The sequence below is a fragment of the Hakea prostrata genome, chromosome 3 (genome assembly GCF_041222555.1).
Source record: "Hakea prostrata isolate BN-2017 chromosome 3, UWA_Hpros_2, whole genome shotgun sequence".
Lineage (NCBI taxonomy): Eukaryota > Viridiplantae > Streptophyta > Magnoliopsida > Proteales > Proteaceae > Hakea > Hakea prostrata.
The window spans coordinates 55689194-55707995 of record NC_142602.1 but is presented as its reverse complement, the minus strand read 5'-3'; the positions used below and the strand labels follow the sequence as shown (position 1 = coordinate 55707995).

The window sequence follows — 18802 nt, the reverse complement described above, 5'->3', positions numbered from 1 at the left end:
TGGTAAATATTTTCTTCTTCAAAGTTGTACTAATGAAGTTTGGAAATGTTTTTTGTCCACCATTTAAAGAAGATAACTCATCAAACCATTTTTTTCTCCCAGTTCTTCCTAGGCTTGCTGGTGTGCCCATTTAACATTTTCTACCGGTCTACCCGCTACTACTTCATCCGGGTTATCCGTAATATAGTTTGCTCCCCATTATACAAGGTTTGTTAATCTTCTTTATTATCTTCCATTTTCTTTGATCATGGCTAGGTTAAGCTGTAACTAGTGATTACTTACATTTTTAATGTAACACGTTTTGCAGGTAGTGATGGTAGATTTTTTCATGGCTGATCAATTAACTAGTCAGGTGAAAATTCCTATTTTTCAGTATTAATTATGAAGAATATAATTAGTTTTGCTTCATTAATCTAATGAACGATACAAAATCATCTCATTTTGTCCACAGATTCCATTGCTGAGACACATGGAATCTACAGCTTGTTATCTCATTGCTGGTACCTTCAAAACTCATCAATATCAGACCTGCCAGTCTAGCAAGACATACAGGGAGCTTGCTTATGTGATTTCGTTTTTACCATACTATTGGCGTGCAATGCAGGTATAACAATTAATCCGAGAAAAACAACTTAATTAACTATAGTTCATGTAATTAAAACCATAACTAATATGGGTTCTATCAAATTTAATCTTGCAGTGTGCAAGAAGATGGTTTGATGAAGGAGATGTAAACCACTTGGCAAATCTGGGGAAATATGTTTCAGCAATGGTGGCAGCAGGTGCAAGGTTGACATATGTGATGCAACCTTCCTTGTTTTGGCTTGTCATGGTCATTGCAACCTCTTCTGTAGCAACAATCTATCAGTTATACTGGGATTTTGTTAAGGACTGGGGGTTCCTCAACCCAAAGTCCAAAAACCCATGGCTTAGAGATGAGCTTATCTTAAAGAATAGGAGCATCTACTTTGTTTCCATTGTAAGTTATCATTTGCCTCTTTTTTCATCTTTCTGTCTATCTCTGTCTTCTTCACAGGAATGTGTTAACTTATTTATTTGAGAATGCGTAGGTCTTTAATCTGGTCTTGAGATTAGCTTGGGTGGAAACTGTGATGCACATTAGTCTCGGATCGGTTGAATATCGCCGGTTGATGGACTTTTCCTTGGCCTCACTAGAGATAATCCGACGTGGGCATTGGAATTTCTACAGGTATATATACATTTAAGTCACTCATGAATAACTTCAAAGATGAATCTTGTATGACAATGACTCAATGAGCATTATTATCATGTGGTTAAACAGGTTGGAGCATGAGCATTTGAACAATGTTGGCAAGTTCAGGGCAGTAAAAGCTGTTCCTTTACCCTTCCGCGAGACAGAATCAGATGATTGAAAATCATTAGAAGCCATGGAAAGGCATGTACAGAAGATCCAAGAGATAGAGAAGAAGGCATTGAAATGTGGTTCTATGCAATGAGAAAATAAAGAAAATTCTCTTTGACAATGGAACCATGGCTTTTGCTCATCTTCAGCTAAGAGAGAGGGGGATTTGAAGCCCAAGTCCCCAGTTCCAGTGAAAGACAGCCGTTGCCACTTGCTTGTCTTGTTGATTTCTTTTGTACATTAGATTGATCATTTCTTCATGATTTAATTGTAATTGATGATCATGATGATTAAAGAGGAACTGTTCCTTCTGGTTCCTGAAGCTAGGATCTCATGTAGAACAGCTTTGCACCTGAGCCCATTAAGGATCTCAGTCCTGCTGCCCTGAGGTTGTCATTTTTAGGCCATCCTTGGTCCCGGTGTCATGTAAGCTTACCAAAAATAGCAGAGAACATGTCTTCTAGACCAATAAGTCCACTCTAGGAATCTAGACAAGTGGATACTTTTAAGGTAGTTATGAAGACAATGTATCATATAGCTTGTATGCTAAGATAATGTATCATTTCAGTGTATCACTATTCTTCACTTTTCAACTATTGGCCTCTCTAATCTCTATTAAATAAGGCAAAGCTTTGTTATCGTGGACAATTTTGTTAAGTATCCTTAGTGAGTTTTTTTTTTTTTTTTTTTTTTTGGTATCTGAGGTTCATTTGGACCAGCTTGCGTGCACCTCGATTACATCCTCGGGGGGGGGGGAGCTTTGTCATCCGCAAGGGTCGAACCCATGACATCTCCACGGAGAATGATGAATCTTACCACTCTACCAACCCTGCATTGACTCCTTAGCGAGTTTTGTTGAGGGGTTGTTTCAATCCCTTGTCCTAGACTATAAATGTAATCTATTGTCTAGTACACCAAGGCTTGCCTCTTTATATCTAATCTCTATTATTATCTTGAAATGAACCACTTATATCCATTAGTGCACTCAGTGTAGTGGTTGCACCTAAACACAAAAGTGTCTTGGGATAACTTGGAAAATAATTTTACCATTATAAGGGGCAAGGAAGTCATTTCCAAGCAGTATAAGATGCTTTCCTGTCATGTGAATAGGTCTTTAAACAGGTTTGCTGACTTCCTTGCTGAGGGAGTTAAATTATTCGAGTTGTCACATGTTTGGTGGTAGTCTCTACCTCTTTTCATTGTGAACCCCTCTAGTAGGCTTTCTCCAAAGTTTCTACTATAAATTTTCCTTTGATTGAAAAAAAAATGCTTTTGTGTCCGAGTATGGATGCGTATCGAGTGCATGAACAAGTAGCATTCTTATGTATTTCGTAAAAATAAATTGAAAAGTCAACTACATATTATGGGGATCTTCTATGAATTAGAGGTTGAGAAATTTGATGAATTTTCAACTAATTAAATTAAGACTAGATTTTCTAATTGACTATAATCTCATTTATAATGGTAGGATTTGTAAATTTGACCTTAACTTGAAAATTTTGCTTGAATTAAAGTTGTCAAAACCGCTAAAGTCCATTTCAAAGCTAAAAATTATATGGGCCTTAGTTCTTGCCTCTTGGGCTTAAGGTCCAAACAAAACCACTCTCTTTAACTTCTTTACTTGTTTAAAGAGTAAAATAAACTCATAATCTTAATAAAATAAAAGGGATAATTATTATTGTCCACTGTGATATGGTTGACCTTTATTGAATCGACTAGGATATATCAATTCAATTGAACTTGGTCTGTGTTGCATCCGTACTCACAAGTACACAAGATTGTCCAAGTAATATAGAGTAAGAGGGATATTGTTCTAATGTGTCTCAGTTATTATTCAGATGCCGACTAAGCCCCTTCGAGTTCCAGAGACGATGAGTCATGCAAGAAAGGTTAGACACGGGCTGACTCATATGCCGGGTAGCTGCCTCTGATGGCTAAGTCAGACAGTGAACAGCTTAAGATCACATGCAAGAGCTACACAGGATTATGTTCAGAATGTATTGGATGCTTATCGGAGGGGTGAGTCCTTGTTTAAATAGTGTATATGTTACCTTTTTCGGATTGGGCAGGTTTCCCCGACGAGAGGCGTTATATCTCCCTAGACTATGCTCTCTTGTTGTCTGTCCCGCTCAATCATTCTTGTAGTTGACCTTCTATCTAGGGCGTTGTTGCCATATAGGTCCAGCGTAAGTGTCGCTCTTTCTTAGCTAGTCGGTGAAGGTCCCGACTCAGTATCGGGTTTAGCCCCACTCGGGTCTAACGTTGGTTGGGTACAAAACCTCCCGTATCACTAGCCCCCTATCCCGGGCGATGATTGCATCGCGTGGAGTAGCGTTCGGGATGTAGTTGAGAAGTTCATTAGTTGTTCTCGCCCGAAGGAGTTAACCATTTTGACGATTGAGTTTCCTCAAATGACTTGCCCAGTCCCGCATTGCCACGTCAAACAATAGAATAAATGATCATAATGACCACCTCGGGAAGACCAAGCGTCTCTTCTTACGAACCGTTGATTTTGTTGCTTCACAATCGTTCGATCAAGATCATTAACTCCTCTTCCGGTAGTATAAATATCCCCTTTCCATCTTTGTTTTGATCCATCGCTCTCAACCAAGACTTGCTCCCGATTAACTTTTTGAGTTCAACCTGATCTTTCACTATTAAGTTTTCTTTCCCAATCATGATGCCAAAGGGTGGTATGCGGTTTGATCCCAATGTTCTCGTCCCAAAATATCGTGAGAGAAAACATCATCTCGATGAGGGTTATGCTAGTGAGGGTGAAAGTGGTCAGATGAGGGTTGTCAACCTCACAAGGGATCGTCTGAAAGATTTGCACGAACAGTCCTCGGTTGAAATGTCTAGTAGTTCCCGAAGTGATGCTTCTCTTGATGATGATCCTAGGCCTTATATGGAGATCGTCGAGTTAGTTGAGCAGCTTAGGGCTAGTTCTTCTACTATCCCGACTGCCCAAAGTCCTAACCTTGAGATCTTGGCCGAGGAAGACTCGAACAAAGAGATCCCGGATGATGAATCTCCTTCGGAGGGTGCTTCTGAATCTAAGGATGAGTCGGCTACCCTTTTTGTTTCTGCCAGTACCCTTCATCCCAAGTCAATAGCTACCTCTAGGGTTGCTCCTTCCCAATCAAGAGCTTCTCTTCGACTACCTTTTCAATGCCCGAGTGGGTTTCGGGGTGCTATTCCCCGCAAACTAAAGGAAGAAGTTAGATGCTCGAGCCTTGGCATTGGCCCAATCGTAGCCCTGAAACCCTTGGCATGTTGATTTTGTTCAAAATACATCAGGGCCTGAGTTCTACCCCTGGTCTTGGTTATCCACCCGACAACCTGTGGGAGTGATCCATCACAGGATCCACAATTTTCGTCTATCAATAATAATAAATGCAAGTAAAGACAATCATGAGCAAGAATAAGTTCAATAATTAACTGAAAGGATTACAGGAGCCCAAATACTCCAATAAAATAATCAAGGAAAGAATAAATAATCAAAATGAAAATGAGTTCAGCGGAAGCAATTCAAAAGGTTTAAATAAGTTTCTTTCCAGTTTCTTTTTCTAAAGTTAAAAACTTAGACTCAAGTTTATCAAGATGAGGGGTTCTCCAATTCTCCTCCATACGGTGAGCAAACTATCTAACGACCTGTCTCCGCTGCCCATCAATGGGTGCTATAAGTGCATTCCATGTACTCGCAGGAGCTCCCTCAAAGGCTATCTCCATTTCCCATTGCCGATGCTACATCTTCTTCATACGGGAAGGTTCCTTTATAGGAAACCAATCCATCTTCTTGCGCATTTCCTCCATCTGTACAAGCTAATAAAACATAGACAAATACAGGAATGAGTTTTGGAGAACTCAGTAAAAACAAACAATGATTCCCATCCATATGTCAAACCAATTAGAAATGCATAAATGATATGTATGAATGCAAAATATGAATACCGTTAAGATCTAACCATGCAAGTCTCTAACAGTTGACATGCTTTAAGATATAAACCAGCCCTACTCTGGGTAGATCTAGTCACTTTGATCCGGCAAGGACTAGTTACCTCTGTAGGGATCCTGGGTAAAATGGAAAGTCCACACTGGCTCTCAAACCATGGCTAGGGTTAAGTCAACATTCTCTCATCATGACCATTGGCATAAATACTGGCGCATGTCGGGGTTTCTAATCCAATGCGGGTCATAAAGGTAACATACTACACGAAGTCCAGATACATCCCCTATGGCACCAACCAACTCGGTTCAGTATCCTTTGCAACCTAGGAATGAGAACCCTCACGGATTGGCTACCGCTATTGGACTCCATTCCATAACCCTATAGTCATCCACATATTGTTGGGGCAGAAAGCTCTCATGACTCCTCACGACACTCGGTCCGTTCTTTGGACGTCCATGAGCCCAACCCTAACATATGCAACCCTATCATTTATATGACCAACAGTGGACCATCGTCACATCACTGTCATCATGGGTCATCTAACTTCAATTCCCCTACTGAAAGGGTAGTAGCATGTGGGGTGCCTAGCCATGCAAATTCTAGACTCTACCTAGGTATGTCATCCAGTAGTTATGATAGAGCTAGAGACATTAGCGACCATGTGTCCCATACCACAACCCTTTGATATCCCAAGCTAGTATATCCCAATGGAATACCCCTTCCATCAAAACCACAAACCATCAATGTCACATCCTCCCAGCCGGTACCCTATCTGGCATACCCGAGAGTGTGATCCACAGCCCGAAGATCAGGTATCGAGTAATCAACCTCCCACATAAACAATAACATAATCATGAACAATAATAATAAAAGTGCGGAAGATAAACCATGGATCCATATAAGAAAAGGATGAATCATATATAAATCAGAGTACTAGATAAAATCAGAGTGTCTAAATCAGATAAGTAAAGTGAGGCGAAATCCCACTCTACAACCAGCGGAAAAGTAGTTCTAAAAGAGAATAAGCAAGATAGAATCTTATCCCAATAGCAGGTGTCACGCCCTCCCAGCCGGTACCCTATCTGGCATACCCGAGAGTGTGATCCACAGCCCGAAGATCAGGTATCGAGTGATCAACCTCCCACATAAACAATAACATAATCATGAACAATCATAATAAAAGTGCGGAAGATAAATCATAGATCCAATAAATAAAGAATGAATCATAAATGAATCAGAATACTAAATATAATCAGAGTATCAAACAGATAAGTAAAGCGAGGCAAAAATCCCACTTTACATCCAGCGGAAAAGTAGCTCTAAAGAATAAACTAGACAAAATCTAATCCCAGTAGCAAGTACATTGGGTAACTAAATTGTTCTCCACTTTATAGACAACATCCTTGTAAGTGTAAATCTCATAAATGGCACAAGGACGCTTCCACTCAATGGTCGGACTAGGCATCGTACGGAGCATAACCACTCGTGGGATCTTCAGAGTAATTGTGGTAACCGCAATCACCTTCCTGGAGATATGCCTCTTCGCCTTGCGCTTCTTCATAGGGACCGTCATAGTACTCGGTACAGCAGGATAGTCTAACAACATTGTACAATAAAGGAATGAGTTTCAAAGAAACTCGGTAAAGCGATTAAAAATCCATAATAACATAAATGGCAAAATTCCAGAACAAACATAAATGCAATATGATATGAGACAAGCAATGAATGAATGAATCTAACTCTATGTATGCTGGTCTCTATTGGCAGACATGCTTTAAGTCATAACACCGTACTTCTTTAGGAAAGTCCACTCACATCCTCAACCATTTAAGATATCTTGGATTCTCTCACGGATCATTTCACCGGTCTTGAGCAGCCGATTGGTAAAGGGTCCTTCATCCCTCGGGACAAACCATGGCGGGGGTTAAGTCAACACACTCTCTCACAACCATTTGGTATAAATCTTGGCGCATGTCGGGGGTAAAACCTAGCCAAATGCAAGTCTTCTACTTAGTTACATCAAGTCGGATCCGGATACTTCCATTCCTCGTCCCCGACGATCCTTTCCGGTATCCTTCACACTAGAGTCGGCGTATCCTATGGCACCGACCAACTCGGACTACGGACTCATCAACCCTATTGGTTATCCACATATGGTAAACGGGAAGCTCTCACGTCCTCTCACGGGTTGGTTACCGGTCTTAAGCGCCCGTGAGCCCAAGTCTAACCATATGCAACCCTACCAATAAATGGCCCCCACAATGTGATTCCTGTCCTCTCACGGGTTGGTTACCGGTCTTGAGCGCCCATGAATCCCCATTGCTACCACGGGTCGTTCGGTCTCAATACCCCTCCGATTAGGGTCCGACATAACAGGACATCCTAGCCAAACACTACTAGACAAATCCTAGATATGTCATCCAACGATTTAGGAAGGTGTCCAGAGGGCATCTCCGGAAACATCCCATAATATTCCCGTAGTAGTCCAAGGACAGAAGTGTCGAAAGGACACCTCTCCTTTCCAAACCATACTTAAGCATACACATGCATCAATTCATATCATCACATATATGGTAACTTCATATATGGAAAGAAATCAATAAGTACAATCACTTGTATATAATTGGTAAGTAAATCATACTTGAATCAATTCAACATGAATAAATAATGCTACCGTAATCAAAGTTATGCAACAGTAGTATATCATTGTAAGAATCTAATTTAGGAATCATATCAATGATATTCAAATATAGAAACTAGATTCATGCTATCTATGTAATTAAGGAAATAACCATCCTTACCTTTTATAACTCGCAAAGGAATCCTAAGAAATCAAGTAAGATCTTGGCAAACTTGAGAAGAAGGTCCTAAACAAGTATATACAACATATTAGGAAAGATCCCTAACAGAAAAGATATCAAAACATCCGAAATGCAGGACCAAATCTGGAGTTGCTGTACTCATTGGTCGAGTGGATTGGTCGAGTGGTCCAGTCGACCAATCGAGTCGACCAATGCAGACATGATAAGCCTATAAAATCAGAGTTTTAAGATATGAAATCCGAATTTGGTGGTTCAAAAGGGTACTAATCAAGGGGTAGACTACATCAGTAGTATTCTAACAAATAGGGAACCTCAAAACACTAATCCAATCAAGGTATCAAGATCCAAATTAGGAAACAAAAAGTTACCATAATTAACTCAACCATGGATCTTGATGAATTTGAAATAGAAAACAAAGACAAGAACAATAGGAGGATGGATCATTGCTTTCGGTAATGGTATCATGAAAACATACATAGATCTTCATGGAATAAGGCTTAGAAGTATAAATCTAAATAAGGAAATAAAACCTACCATATATGTAACTACCATGCATCATGAAGAACACATAGTATGGTAGAAGAGAACAACTAGAAATCTATAGATTATGGATCATGGAAAGAAAACACAGTAATTAACTACTAACATGATCAACATAGAAGATCCAAAGAGATCCGAATTCAGATTAGAAGTTTAACAAAGATTAGATCATGGTTTGATCATGATTCCTTCAAAAGCTTGCAATGATCATGGTTAAGATCATTGTTCTAGCCTCAAATCCTTAGGATGATCATGAGAACATGTTCGGAGATGTTTGCAACAGAGAATGCAGCATCTCTTCTACTGTCTCAACTCAAAAAGGAAAGAAAAACAAAGATGGAGGAGAAGAAGAGAGAGTAGACATACCTTTTGATGCAAAAAGAAGAGTTTCGACGAAGATCCGTCAAGAAAACACCAAGGATGCAAGAGAGATGACTTGCAGAGGTCTTTGGTTCGTTCCGAGAGTTTGGAGGCAGCAAATACGAAGTGGACTCGAGATTGGACTTAAATAGAGCAAGAACAACCTAATTGCCAAAGACAGCACTCATTGGTCGAGTGGATTGGTCGAGTGACCCATCGACCAATCGATCGACCAATGCTGACAGCAAGACCAAAACAGGGAATTGAAGGTCCAGATCAAATCCAATTCAAAAGGGGTTTTGCACACAAGTCAAGTGACTTACCTAATAGGTAGAAATGCCTTCAAACCAAGATAGAGAGCACTCCAAGTCCATCAACTAATTAGATCTTCATCAGGATTCAGTTTCCATAAATAGAACCTCATCATCAACTTTCATGGATTCAAAGCCAGACACCAAGTCTTCTACTGGGATGGCCCAAAGCTGACTTCTTACTTTACTTCGGGTCATCGGACCTACAAATAACAAGGTTTCCGGGTCAAGGTTAGGGCTGGGTTTTACAGCAGGTACAATAGGTAACTAAATTGTTCTCAATCTTATAGACAACATCCCTATAAGTATAAATCTCATAAACGGCACAAGGGTGCTTCCACTCTATGGTCGGACTAAGCATCGTACGGAGCATAACCACCCGCGGGATCTTCAGTGTAATTGTTGTAACCGCAATCACCTTCCTGGAGATATGCCTCTTCTCCTTGTGCTTCTTCATACGGGCCGTCATGATATTCAGTACCTGTAGAATAGTCTAACAAACATTGTACAATAAAGGATTGAGTTTCAAAGAAACTCAGTAAGGCAGTTAAATCCATAATAACATAAATGGCAGGACTTCAGAACAAACATAAATGCAATATGGTATGAAACAAACAATGAATGTATGAATCTAACTCTACATATGCTGGTCTCTATTGGCAGACATGCTTTAAGTCATAGCACCGTACTTCTTTAGGAAGGTCTCAATCACTCATCATCAGTTGGTAATGGGTCCGGCATCCCTCGGGACATTCCATGGCTGGGGGTATAGGTCACCACTCTCTCACATCACTATTGGTCTAAGTACCGGCGCATGTCAGGGTAAAGCCTAGCCAAATGCAACTCTTCTACTTAGTTACATCAAGTCAGATCCAGATACGTCCATTCCTCGTCCCTGACGATCCTTTCCGGTATCCTTCACACTAGAGTCCTCATAGTCCCTGACTACGGACTCATCAACCCTATTGGTCATCCACATATGGTAAACGGGAAGCTCTCACGTCCCTCACGGGTTGGTTACCGGTCTTGAGCGCCCGTGAGCCCAAGTCTAACCATATGCAACCCTACCGATAAATGGCCCCCACAATGTGATTCCTGTCCTCTCACGGGTTGGTTACCGGTCTTGAGCGCCCATGAATCCCCATTGCTACCACGGGTCGTTCGGTCTCAATACCCCTCCGATTAGGGTCTGACATAACGGGACATCCTAGCCCAACACTACTAGACAGTCCTAGATATGTCATCCAACAGTTTAGGAAGGTGTCCAGAGGGCATATCCGGAAACATTCCATAATATTCCCGTAGTTGTCCAAGGACAGAAGTGTCAAAAGGACACCTCTCCTTTCCAAACCATACTTAAGCATACACAAGCATCAATTCATATCATCACATATATGGTAACTTCATATATGGAAAGAAATCAATAATTACAATTAACTTATATATAATCGGTAAGTAAATCATACATGAGTCAATTCAATATAAATAAGTAATGCTACCGATATCAAGACAAGATTACCACGGTAGTATAACATTATAAGAATCTAATTAAAGAAATAAATTAACAAGATTCAAATATAGAAACTAAGATATGCAATTTATGTTGTTAAAGAAGTAACCATCCTTACCTTTTATAACTTGCAAAGGAATCCTAAGGAATCAAGTAAGATCTTGACAAACTTGAGAAGAAGGTCCTAAACAAGTGTATACAACATATTAGGAAAGATCCCTAACAGAAAAGATACCAAAACATCCAAAACAGACCAGTGCGGAGTTGCTTTGTACTCATTGGTCGATTGGATTGGTCTCTCTTGTCGACCACCAATCGACCAATGCGAACATGATAACCTATAAAATCGAGTTTTGAGATATAAAATCCGAATTTGGTGGTTCAAAAGGGTACTAATCAAGGGGTAAACTACATTAGTAGTATCCTAACATATAGGGGATCTCAAAACACTAATCAAATCAAGTCATCAAGATACAAATTAGGAAACAAAAAGTTACCATAATTAGATCAATCATGGTCTTGAAGAATTCAAGACAGAAATCAAAGACAAGAACAATAGGAGAATGAATCATTGATTCAGGTAAAGGTATCATGAAAGGCATACTTAGATCTTCAAGAAAATAGACCTAAGAGCATAAATCTAAATAAGGAAACAAAACCTACCATATATGTAACTATCATGCTTCATGAAGAAAACATGGTATGGTAGAAGAGAAACAACTAGAGATTGATAGATCATGGATCATGAAAAGAAAACACAGCAATTGACTACTAACATGATCAATATAGTAGATCTAAGGAGATCAGAATTCAAATCAAAAGATAAACAAAGACAAGATCATGATTTGATCATGATTCCTTCAAAAGCTTGCAATGATCATGGTTAAGATCATTGCATTAGCCATTAATCCTTAGGAAGATCATGAGAGACAAGTCCAGAGATGTTTGCAACAGAGAATGCAGCATCTCCTCTACTATCTCAACTCAAAAAGGAAGGAAAAACAGAGATGGAGAAGAAGAAGAGAGTGTAGACATACCTTTGATGCAAAAGGAAGAGTTTTGACGAAGATCCGTCAAGAAAAACACCAAGGATGCAAGGGAGATGACTTGCGAGGGTCTTTGGTTCGTTCCAAAGAGTTTGGAGGCAGAAAATACGAAGTAGACTCGAGATTGGACTTAAATAGAGCAAGCAAGACCTAATTGCCAAAGACAGACACCCATTGGTCGAGTGGATTGGTCGACTGGTCCGATCGACCAATCGGTTCAACAACTCCAAACCAGGGAATTGAAGACCCAGATCAAATCCAATCCTAAAGGGGTTTTGCACACATATCAAGTGATTTACCTAATAGGTAGAAATGCCTTCAAACCATGATAGAGAGCACTCCAAGTCCATCAACTAATCCGATCTTCATCAAGATTCGGTTTCCATAAACAAACCACAGCCCCCACCCCCCCGCCCCGGGCCCCCGTTTTTGCCCCCCCACCACGGGGGGGTTGGGGGGGGGGGGGGGGGGGGAAAAAAAAAAAAATATAAAAAAAAAAAAAAGAAGGGGAAGGAAAGAAAAAAAACAAAACACCCCCCCCCCCCCGCGGCCCCCCCCCCCCCCCCCCCCCACTGCGGGGGGGGGACACCCCCAGACCAAGGTTTTAGGCCAACCACCATTTTTAAACAAATACGAGATAACATGAGCAAGAATATTCAATAACTAAATTAAATGAATTACGAAGCCCAAAATGCTCCAATAACAAAGGAAAGAAAATAAAGAATAATGAATAAGTCAAAAATGAGGGCAGCGGAATAAAAGTGTTTAAATCAGTTTCTTTCCAGTTTGTTTCTCTAAGTCAATGAACTTAGATTCCAGTTTAATAAGGTGAGGGGTTCTCCAATTCTTCTCCCGATCTCGGTCTGAACTGCCCGACCACCTTTCGCCTCGACCATCAACCGGTGCGATAAGCGCACTCCATGCACCCGCAGAACTCCCGCACATGCTATTTCCATCTCCCACTTGGCGGTGCCACATCTTCTTCAAACGGGATGGTTCCTTCATAGGGAACCAGCCCATCTTCGAATACAAATCCTTCTTCCCGTATAGGCTAAAAACATACAAAGAATAAAGGAATGAGTTCTAAAGAACTCGATAAGAAACAATCATATATCTCATCCATCATCCAAAAATGCCATGATACAACAGTAATATGAATGAATGCAAACATGAATGATGCTATGATTTCTAACTATGCAAGTCTCTAATAGCTGACATGCTTTAAGATAAACACCAGCCCTCCTCTCCGGTAAGTCTCATCACTCGATCCGGCAAGGACTGGTTACCTCTCGTAGGGATCCAGGGAAAAAGGGAAAGTCCACACCTAGCTCACAAACCATGGTTAGGGGTTAAGTCCACACTCTCTCACCACGACCATTGGTAATGAGTACTTGGCGCATGTCTGGGTTTCTAATCCAATGCAAGGTCATAATGGTTACATGTCTACATGAAGTCCAGATACATCCCCTATGGCACCGACCAACTCGGTTCGGTATCCTTCGCAACCTAGGAGTAAGAATCCTCACGGATGGCTACCTCTGTTGGACTCTACTCCATAACCCTATGGTCATCCACATATCATTGGGGCGGATGCTCTCATGATTCCTCCCGACACCCGGTCCGGTCCTTGGACATCCATGAGCCCAACCCTAACATATGCAACCCTACCATTTCATGACCAACAGTGGACCACCAAGTCACATCACTGTCATCACGGGTCACTCGGTTTCAATTCCCCTACCGAAAGGGTAGTAGCATGTGGGGTACCTAGCCATGCAATCTAGACTCATCCTAACAATGTCATCAATTAATCATGATAGTGCTTTGAAGGCATCAACAGGCATGTGTCCCATTCCACAGCCTCCTGATAACATCAGCCAAGATATCCCAAAAGGAATACCCCAACTATCATAATCATATACCAACTACCACCATCTCATAACAATCACAAACCATAAAGTAAATATGAAATCAAAGTAAACAGCAGTAGTATAACAGAATTATATATGAAACTACAGCAGTTTATATTGGTACAGATTAAGAATAACAATTAATAAATCAACATGCTGAAGTATACATAAATAGATAAGATAGACTGTCCTTACTTGCATATAACTGAAACGTCCGTAAAATGGAATCCAATAATTATTAGTAGACTTTTCTTTTAAACAGTAATCACCTAAACACAGGGTTATTAGAATATATAAGTCACATAAACCAATTTGAATCAAAACCGAAATCTATTTGGTCACTGTTTACCAGCCGGTCGCTTGTGCCGGTCGCTTAGGTTAAGCGACCGCCACTAGTGACCGCCCCAAAAACAGTGAGTTTCAATCCGAAACTCAGGCTTCTGATTACTCGATTTCAATCCGGTTTTCGAGTAATCTCATCCTAAGTCTCGAATTAAACACTCCCTAAGCCAAAAGGGTAAGAGAAAACAATCCACTATCATCAGTGGATTACCCCTAACCCTCTCCTTGATTGGATTTACCATCTCACGGAAGTAGGGTTCCGTTTACGGTTATTCCATCTCAAGTAGATTAAAAAAAAAGTAAAGAATAACCAAGGGGTAATCACAGTGACGAGGGAAAAAGGGTAAAACCAAACTAACGGAGATAAGAGAGTAGAGAACGAAGGGTTAGTTCAATACCTCACACCAGAAAGCCAGAGAAGAAGAGAACTGATCTTCCAAACCACCGTCGCACTCCGACTCCGAGACTCTTTCGGATCTTCCCCGCAGCCGTCTTAACTCCCAAATAAGAAATAACGAATAAAGTAATCGTTAATGAGACGGAGGTTGCCTTTTATAGAAGTCTGGGGGCAAAATAGGGCAAAATCCCCGAAAACAGACCGGGCGGTCGCTTGGGCCGGTCGCTTAGGTTAAGCGACCGCCACTAGTAACCGCCCCCATGTAATTTGCCATACTAGGGGGTTGATACCCAAGGCCAACCTAGCCCTAAATAAGAGATGGGGGAGATCTTACCTTCATTCCGGACATCTCTGAACGACACCTGACTTCCAGAATTTCCCACTCCAGCCAAGGCAGGCTTTTCAGATATAGGATCCAGATCCATGGGTCCTGGGTATGGATCATGGGCTTCAATCCGGATACTCCACAAGTTCACCCGACTAGACCTTCGGGTTCTTGGACCTGGAATACGGATCTCGGGTTAGAAATACGGGGGGTATTACATTCCTCCCTCCTTAAAAGAAATTTCGTCCCCGAAATTACAACGTACCTGAAGGTCCAAAAAGGTGAGGATACTTGGACCGCATCTCATCTTCTTTCTCCCAAGATGCTTCCTCAAAAGAGTGATTCTTCCATCTGATCTTCACCAAAGGTATAGTCCGATTTCTCAACTGCTTGTCTTTTCGGTCCAAAATCTCAGCCGGTTCTTCATCATACGTTAAATCCGCACTCAACCCTTCCGGTTCATGCTGAAGCAGCTGTTCTGCACTTATCAAGCATTGCCTTAGCATAGATACATGGAATACATCATGCACACCAGCAAGAGACGGGGGCAAAGCCAACCGATAAGCTATTGGTCCAACCTTCTCAATAATGTCAAAGGGACCAATATACCTAGGGCTGAGTTTTCCTTTAACATTGAAACGCATGACTCCTTTCATCGGCGAAACTTTCAAAAACGCACGCTCACCAACTTGAAACTCAAGGTCAGACCTTCTTTTATCCGCATAGGACTTCTGTCGAGACTGAGCAGTTTTGATCCTTTCTCTAATCATATCCACCATAGTGCCGGTGGTTTCGATTAGATCAGGGCCAAGAACACGCCTTTCCCCAATTTCATCCCAATACAGAGGAGTTCTGCAAGTCTTCCCATACAAAGCTTTAAACGGGGCCATTCCAATAGTAGACTGATAACTGTTGTTATAAGCAAACTCCACCAAGGCTAGGTGGTCATCCCAGTTACCACTCATATCTATGACACACGCTCTAAGCATATCTTCCAAAATCTGTATGGTCCTTTCCGATTGGCCATCGGTCTGAGGATGATGAGCAGTACTCAAATTCAGCTGAGTACCTAGAGCTTTCTGCAGACTATTCCAGAAACGCGACGTAAACCTCGGGTCTCTATCTGACACAATGCTAACCGGAACACCATGCAATCTCACCACATTATCAACATAGAGTCGGGCCAACTTATCCATGGAATAGGTGATCTTCATCGAAATGAAGTGTGTTGATTTGGTTAATCGGTCCACTACCACCCACACCGAGTCATTCCCTTTTCCAGATCGGGGCAGACCAGTGACAAAATCCATAGCAATGTCTTCCCACTTCCAACTAGGTACCGGAAGAGGTTGCGAGGCCGTACGAAGGTCGCCGGACAGCTTTCACACGTTGACAAGTCCCACATTTAGCAATGAAATCTTCCACATCGTTCTTCATGCCAGACCACCAAAAATACCCTTTCATATCATGGTACATCTTCACGCTTCCAGGATGAATAGTAAAGATGGACTGATGAGCATCGACCAAGATTTCGTTTCCGAGGTCTTCCACCGCAGAACACAAACTCTTCCTCTAAAAACAAGAGCACCATCAAAAGCTAGGGAGAAATCTTCCACGTCCTTAGTCTTTGAAGTGATCAAGTCAATCTTTTTCTTCAATTCTGGATCAGCCAAACCGTAGAGCAACAATTCGGTCCCTCAAACTTGGTCGAACCGATACAATAACAAAACAAAGCACCGTAACTTTCTCGGCAAAATCTCAAGTCCAAATCTTACTATGGAGAACAATAAGGGCTTACCGAGACACGTCGGAACCATACTTCCTCGATTACTCTTTCTACTTAAGGCATCAAAAACCACATTAGCTTTTCCTGGATGATATTGAATATCACAATCATAGTCCTTCACCAGTTCTAGCCATCTTCTCTGTCTCATATTCAACTCCTTCTGAGTAAAGAAATACTTGAGACTCTTGTGGTCAGTGAAAATAGATATCTTTTCACCATAAAGATAGTGACGCCAAATCTTCAGAGCAAAAACCACAGCTGCCAATTCCAAGTCATGAGTAGGATAATTATGCTCGTAGTTCTTCAACTGCCTAGAAGCATAAGCTACCACCTTCCCATGCTGCATCAAAACGCAACCCAAACCAACTTTAGAGGCATCGGTATACACTGTCAAACCTCCAGAGTCATCTGGTATCGTCAACACAGGAGTGTTAGTTAACCTTTTCTTGAGTTCTTGAAAACTCTCTTCACAGGCTTCCTTCCACTCAAACTTGACTCCTTTTCTGGTAAGCTTTGTCATAGGTGCTGAGATTCTGGAGAAATTCTCAATGAAGCGCCTATAATAACCTGCCATACCAAGAAAACTTCGAATTTCCGTGATTGACTTAGGTTGGTCCCAATCATTCACAAATTTGAACTTTTGCAGGATCGACTTTAATTCCGTCAGCAGAAACGATGTGACCTAGGAACATAACTTTAGGTAACCAAAAGTCACATTTGCTGAACTTGGCAAACAACTTCTTCTCTCTCAACCGCTGCAAGGCAAAACTCAGATGTCCAACATGTTCTTCTTCGTCCTTTGAATAGATCAGAATGTCATCGATAAATACAATGATAAATTTATCTAAGACATCCTGAAATACTCGGTTCATCAAATCCATGAACGCTGCCGGTGCATTAGTAAGACCAAAAGGCATAACTCGGAATTCATAATGCCCATATCTAGTCCTAAATGCAGTCCTGCATACATCACTGGACTTTACTCTTAACTGATGGTACCCAGATCTCAGATCGATCTTCGAGAACACAGAGGCACCCTTCAACTGATCAAACAAGTCGTCGATCCTAGGGAGAGGATATTTATTTTTTATCGTCAACTTGTTTAATTCCCGATAGTCTATGCACATTCGCATACTACCGTCCTTCTTCTTCACAAACAAAACCGGGGCTCCCCACGGTGAAACACTGGGTTGGATAAACCCTTTGCTTGACAAATCATTTAACTGAGTCTGAAGTTCCTTCAACTCAGTCGGAGCCATCCGGTAAGGAGCTTTCGACACAGGAGCTGCTCCGGGAATTAGATCAATTGAAAATTCTAACTCCCTCTCTGGAGGCAAACCAGACAAATCATCGGGGAAAACATCAGGAAAGTCCCTGACAACTTCGATATCGTACAACCGTTTCACACCTTCCGAGACATCTACGTAAGAGGAAAGAAGTCCAATATTCTTAGTCCACTGCCTGACTTTCGCAGTAGCAGCCACTATCTTCTTACTCAACTTCTCCTGACTACATTCATACTCAAACGGACTATCATTCGTAGGATGAAACAGTACCTTCCTTTCCGAACAAAGTATAACTGCACCATACTTAGATAGCCAATCAATTCCAAATATTACATCAAAATCAGACATGTCTAACTTGATCAGACGGGCTTCAAGGGTTCTACCAGCAATAATCACTGGACAAGATTCAACCACTTCATCTAATCTAACAACAGATCTAGTTGGAGTACTAATTACTAGTCCTCTATCCAACTTCGCAAGTGTAACAGGAATACGACTCACAAAAGAAGATGCTATGAATGAATGTGATGCACCAGTATCAAATAATACGAAATCAGAGGTAGATGATACTGAAATGATACCTGTCACAACATCGTGATCTATCTCAGACTCAGAACCAACAACACTGTAAACTTTACCAGATGGAACACTCGAAACAGACTTCAAAGCTGACACCTGAGAATTCGGCTTCTGAGTGCAGTTGTGAGAATAATGACCCTGCTTCCCACAGTTAAAGCAGATCAAATCCCTACCACCCACAGGAGCTGCTGAAGAAGGATATGCAGGCCTCTGGTTATTAGCTACTGGACGAGGGTTAGCATAGATCGGTCTAGT

At 41.3% G+C, this 18802-nt stretch overlaps 1 protein-coding gene across 1 annotated transcript; it reads left to right on the top strand.

Annotated features, from left to right (window-relative positions):
- Positions 1-97: 97 nt before the first annotated feature.
- On the top strand, positions 98-2024 carry LOC149022552 (phosphate transporter PHO1-2-like). Its single transcript, XM_089147299.1, has 6 exons — positions 98-207; positions 308-352; positions 452-604; positions 701-979; positions 1071-1210; positions 1304-2024. The coding sequence occupies exons 2-6, from the start codon at positions 314-316 to the stop codon at positions 1392-1394; spliced, it is 702 nt and encodes a 233-aa protein (XP_089003425.1). The 5' UTR covers positions 98-207; positions 308-313; the 3' UTR covers positions 1395-2024.
- Positions 2025-18802: the final 16778 nt, after the last annotated feature.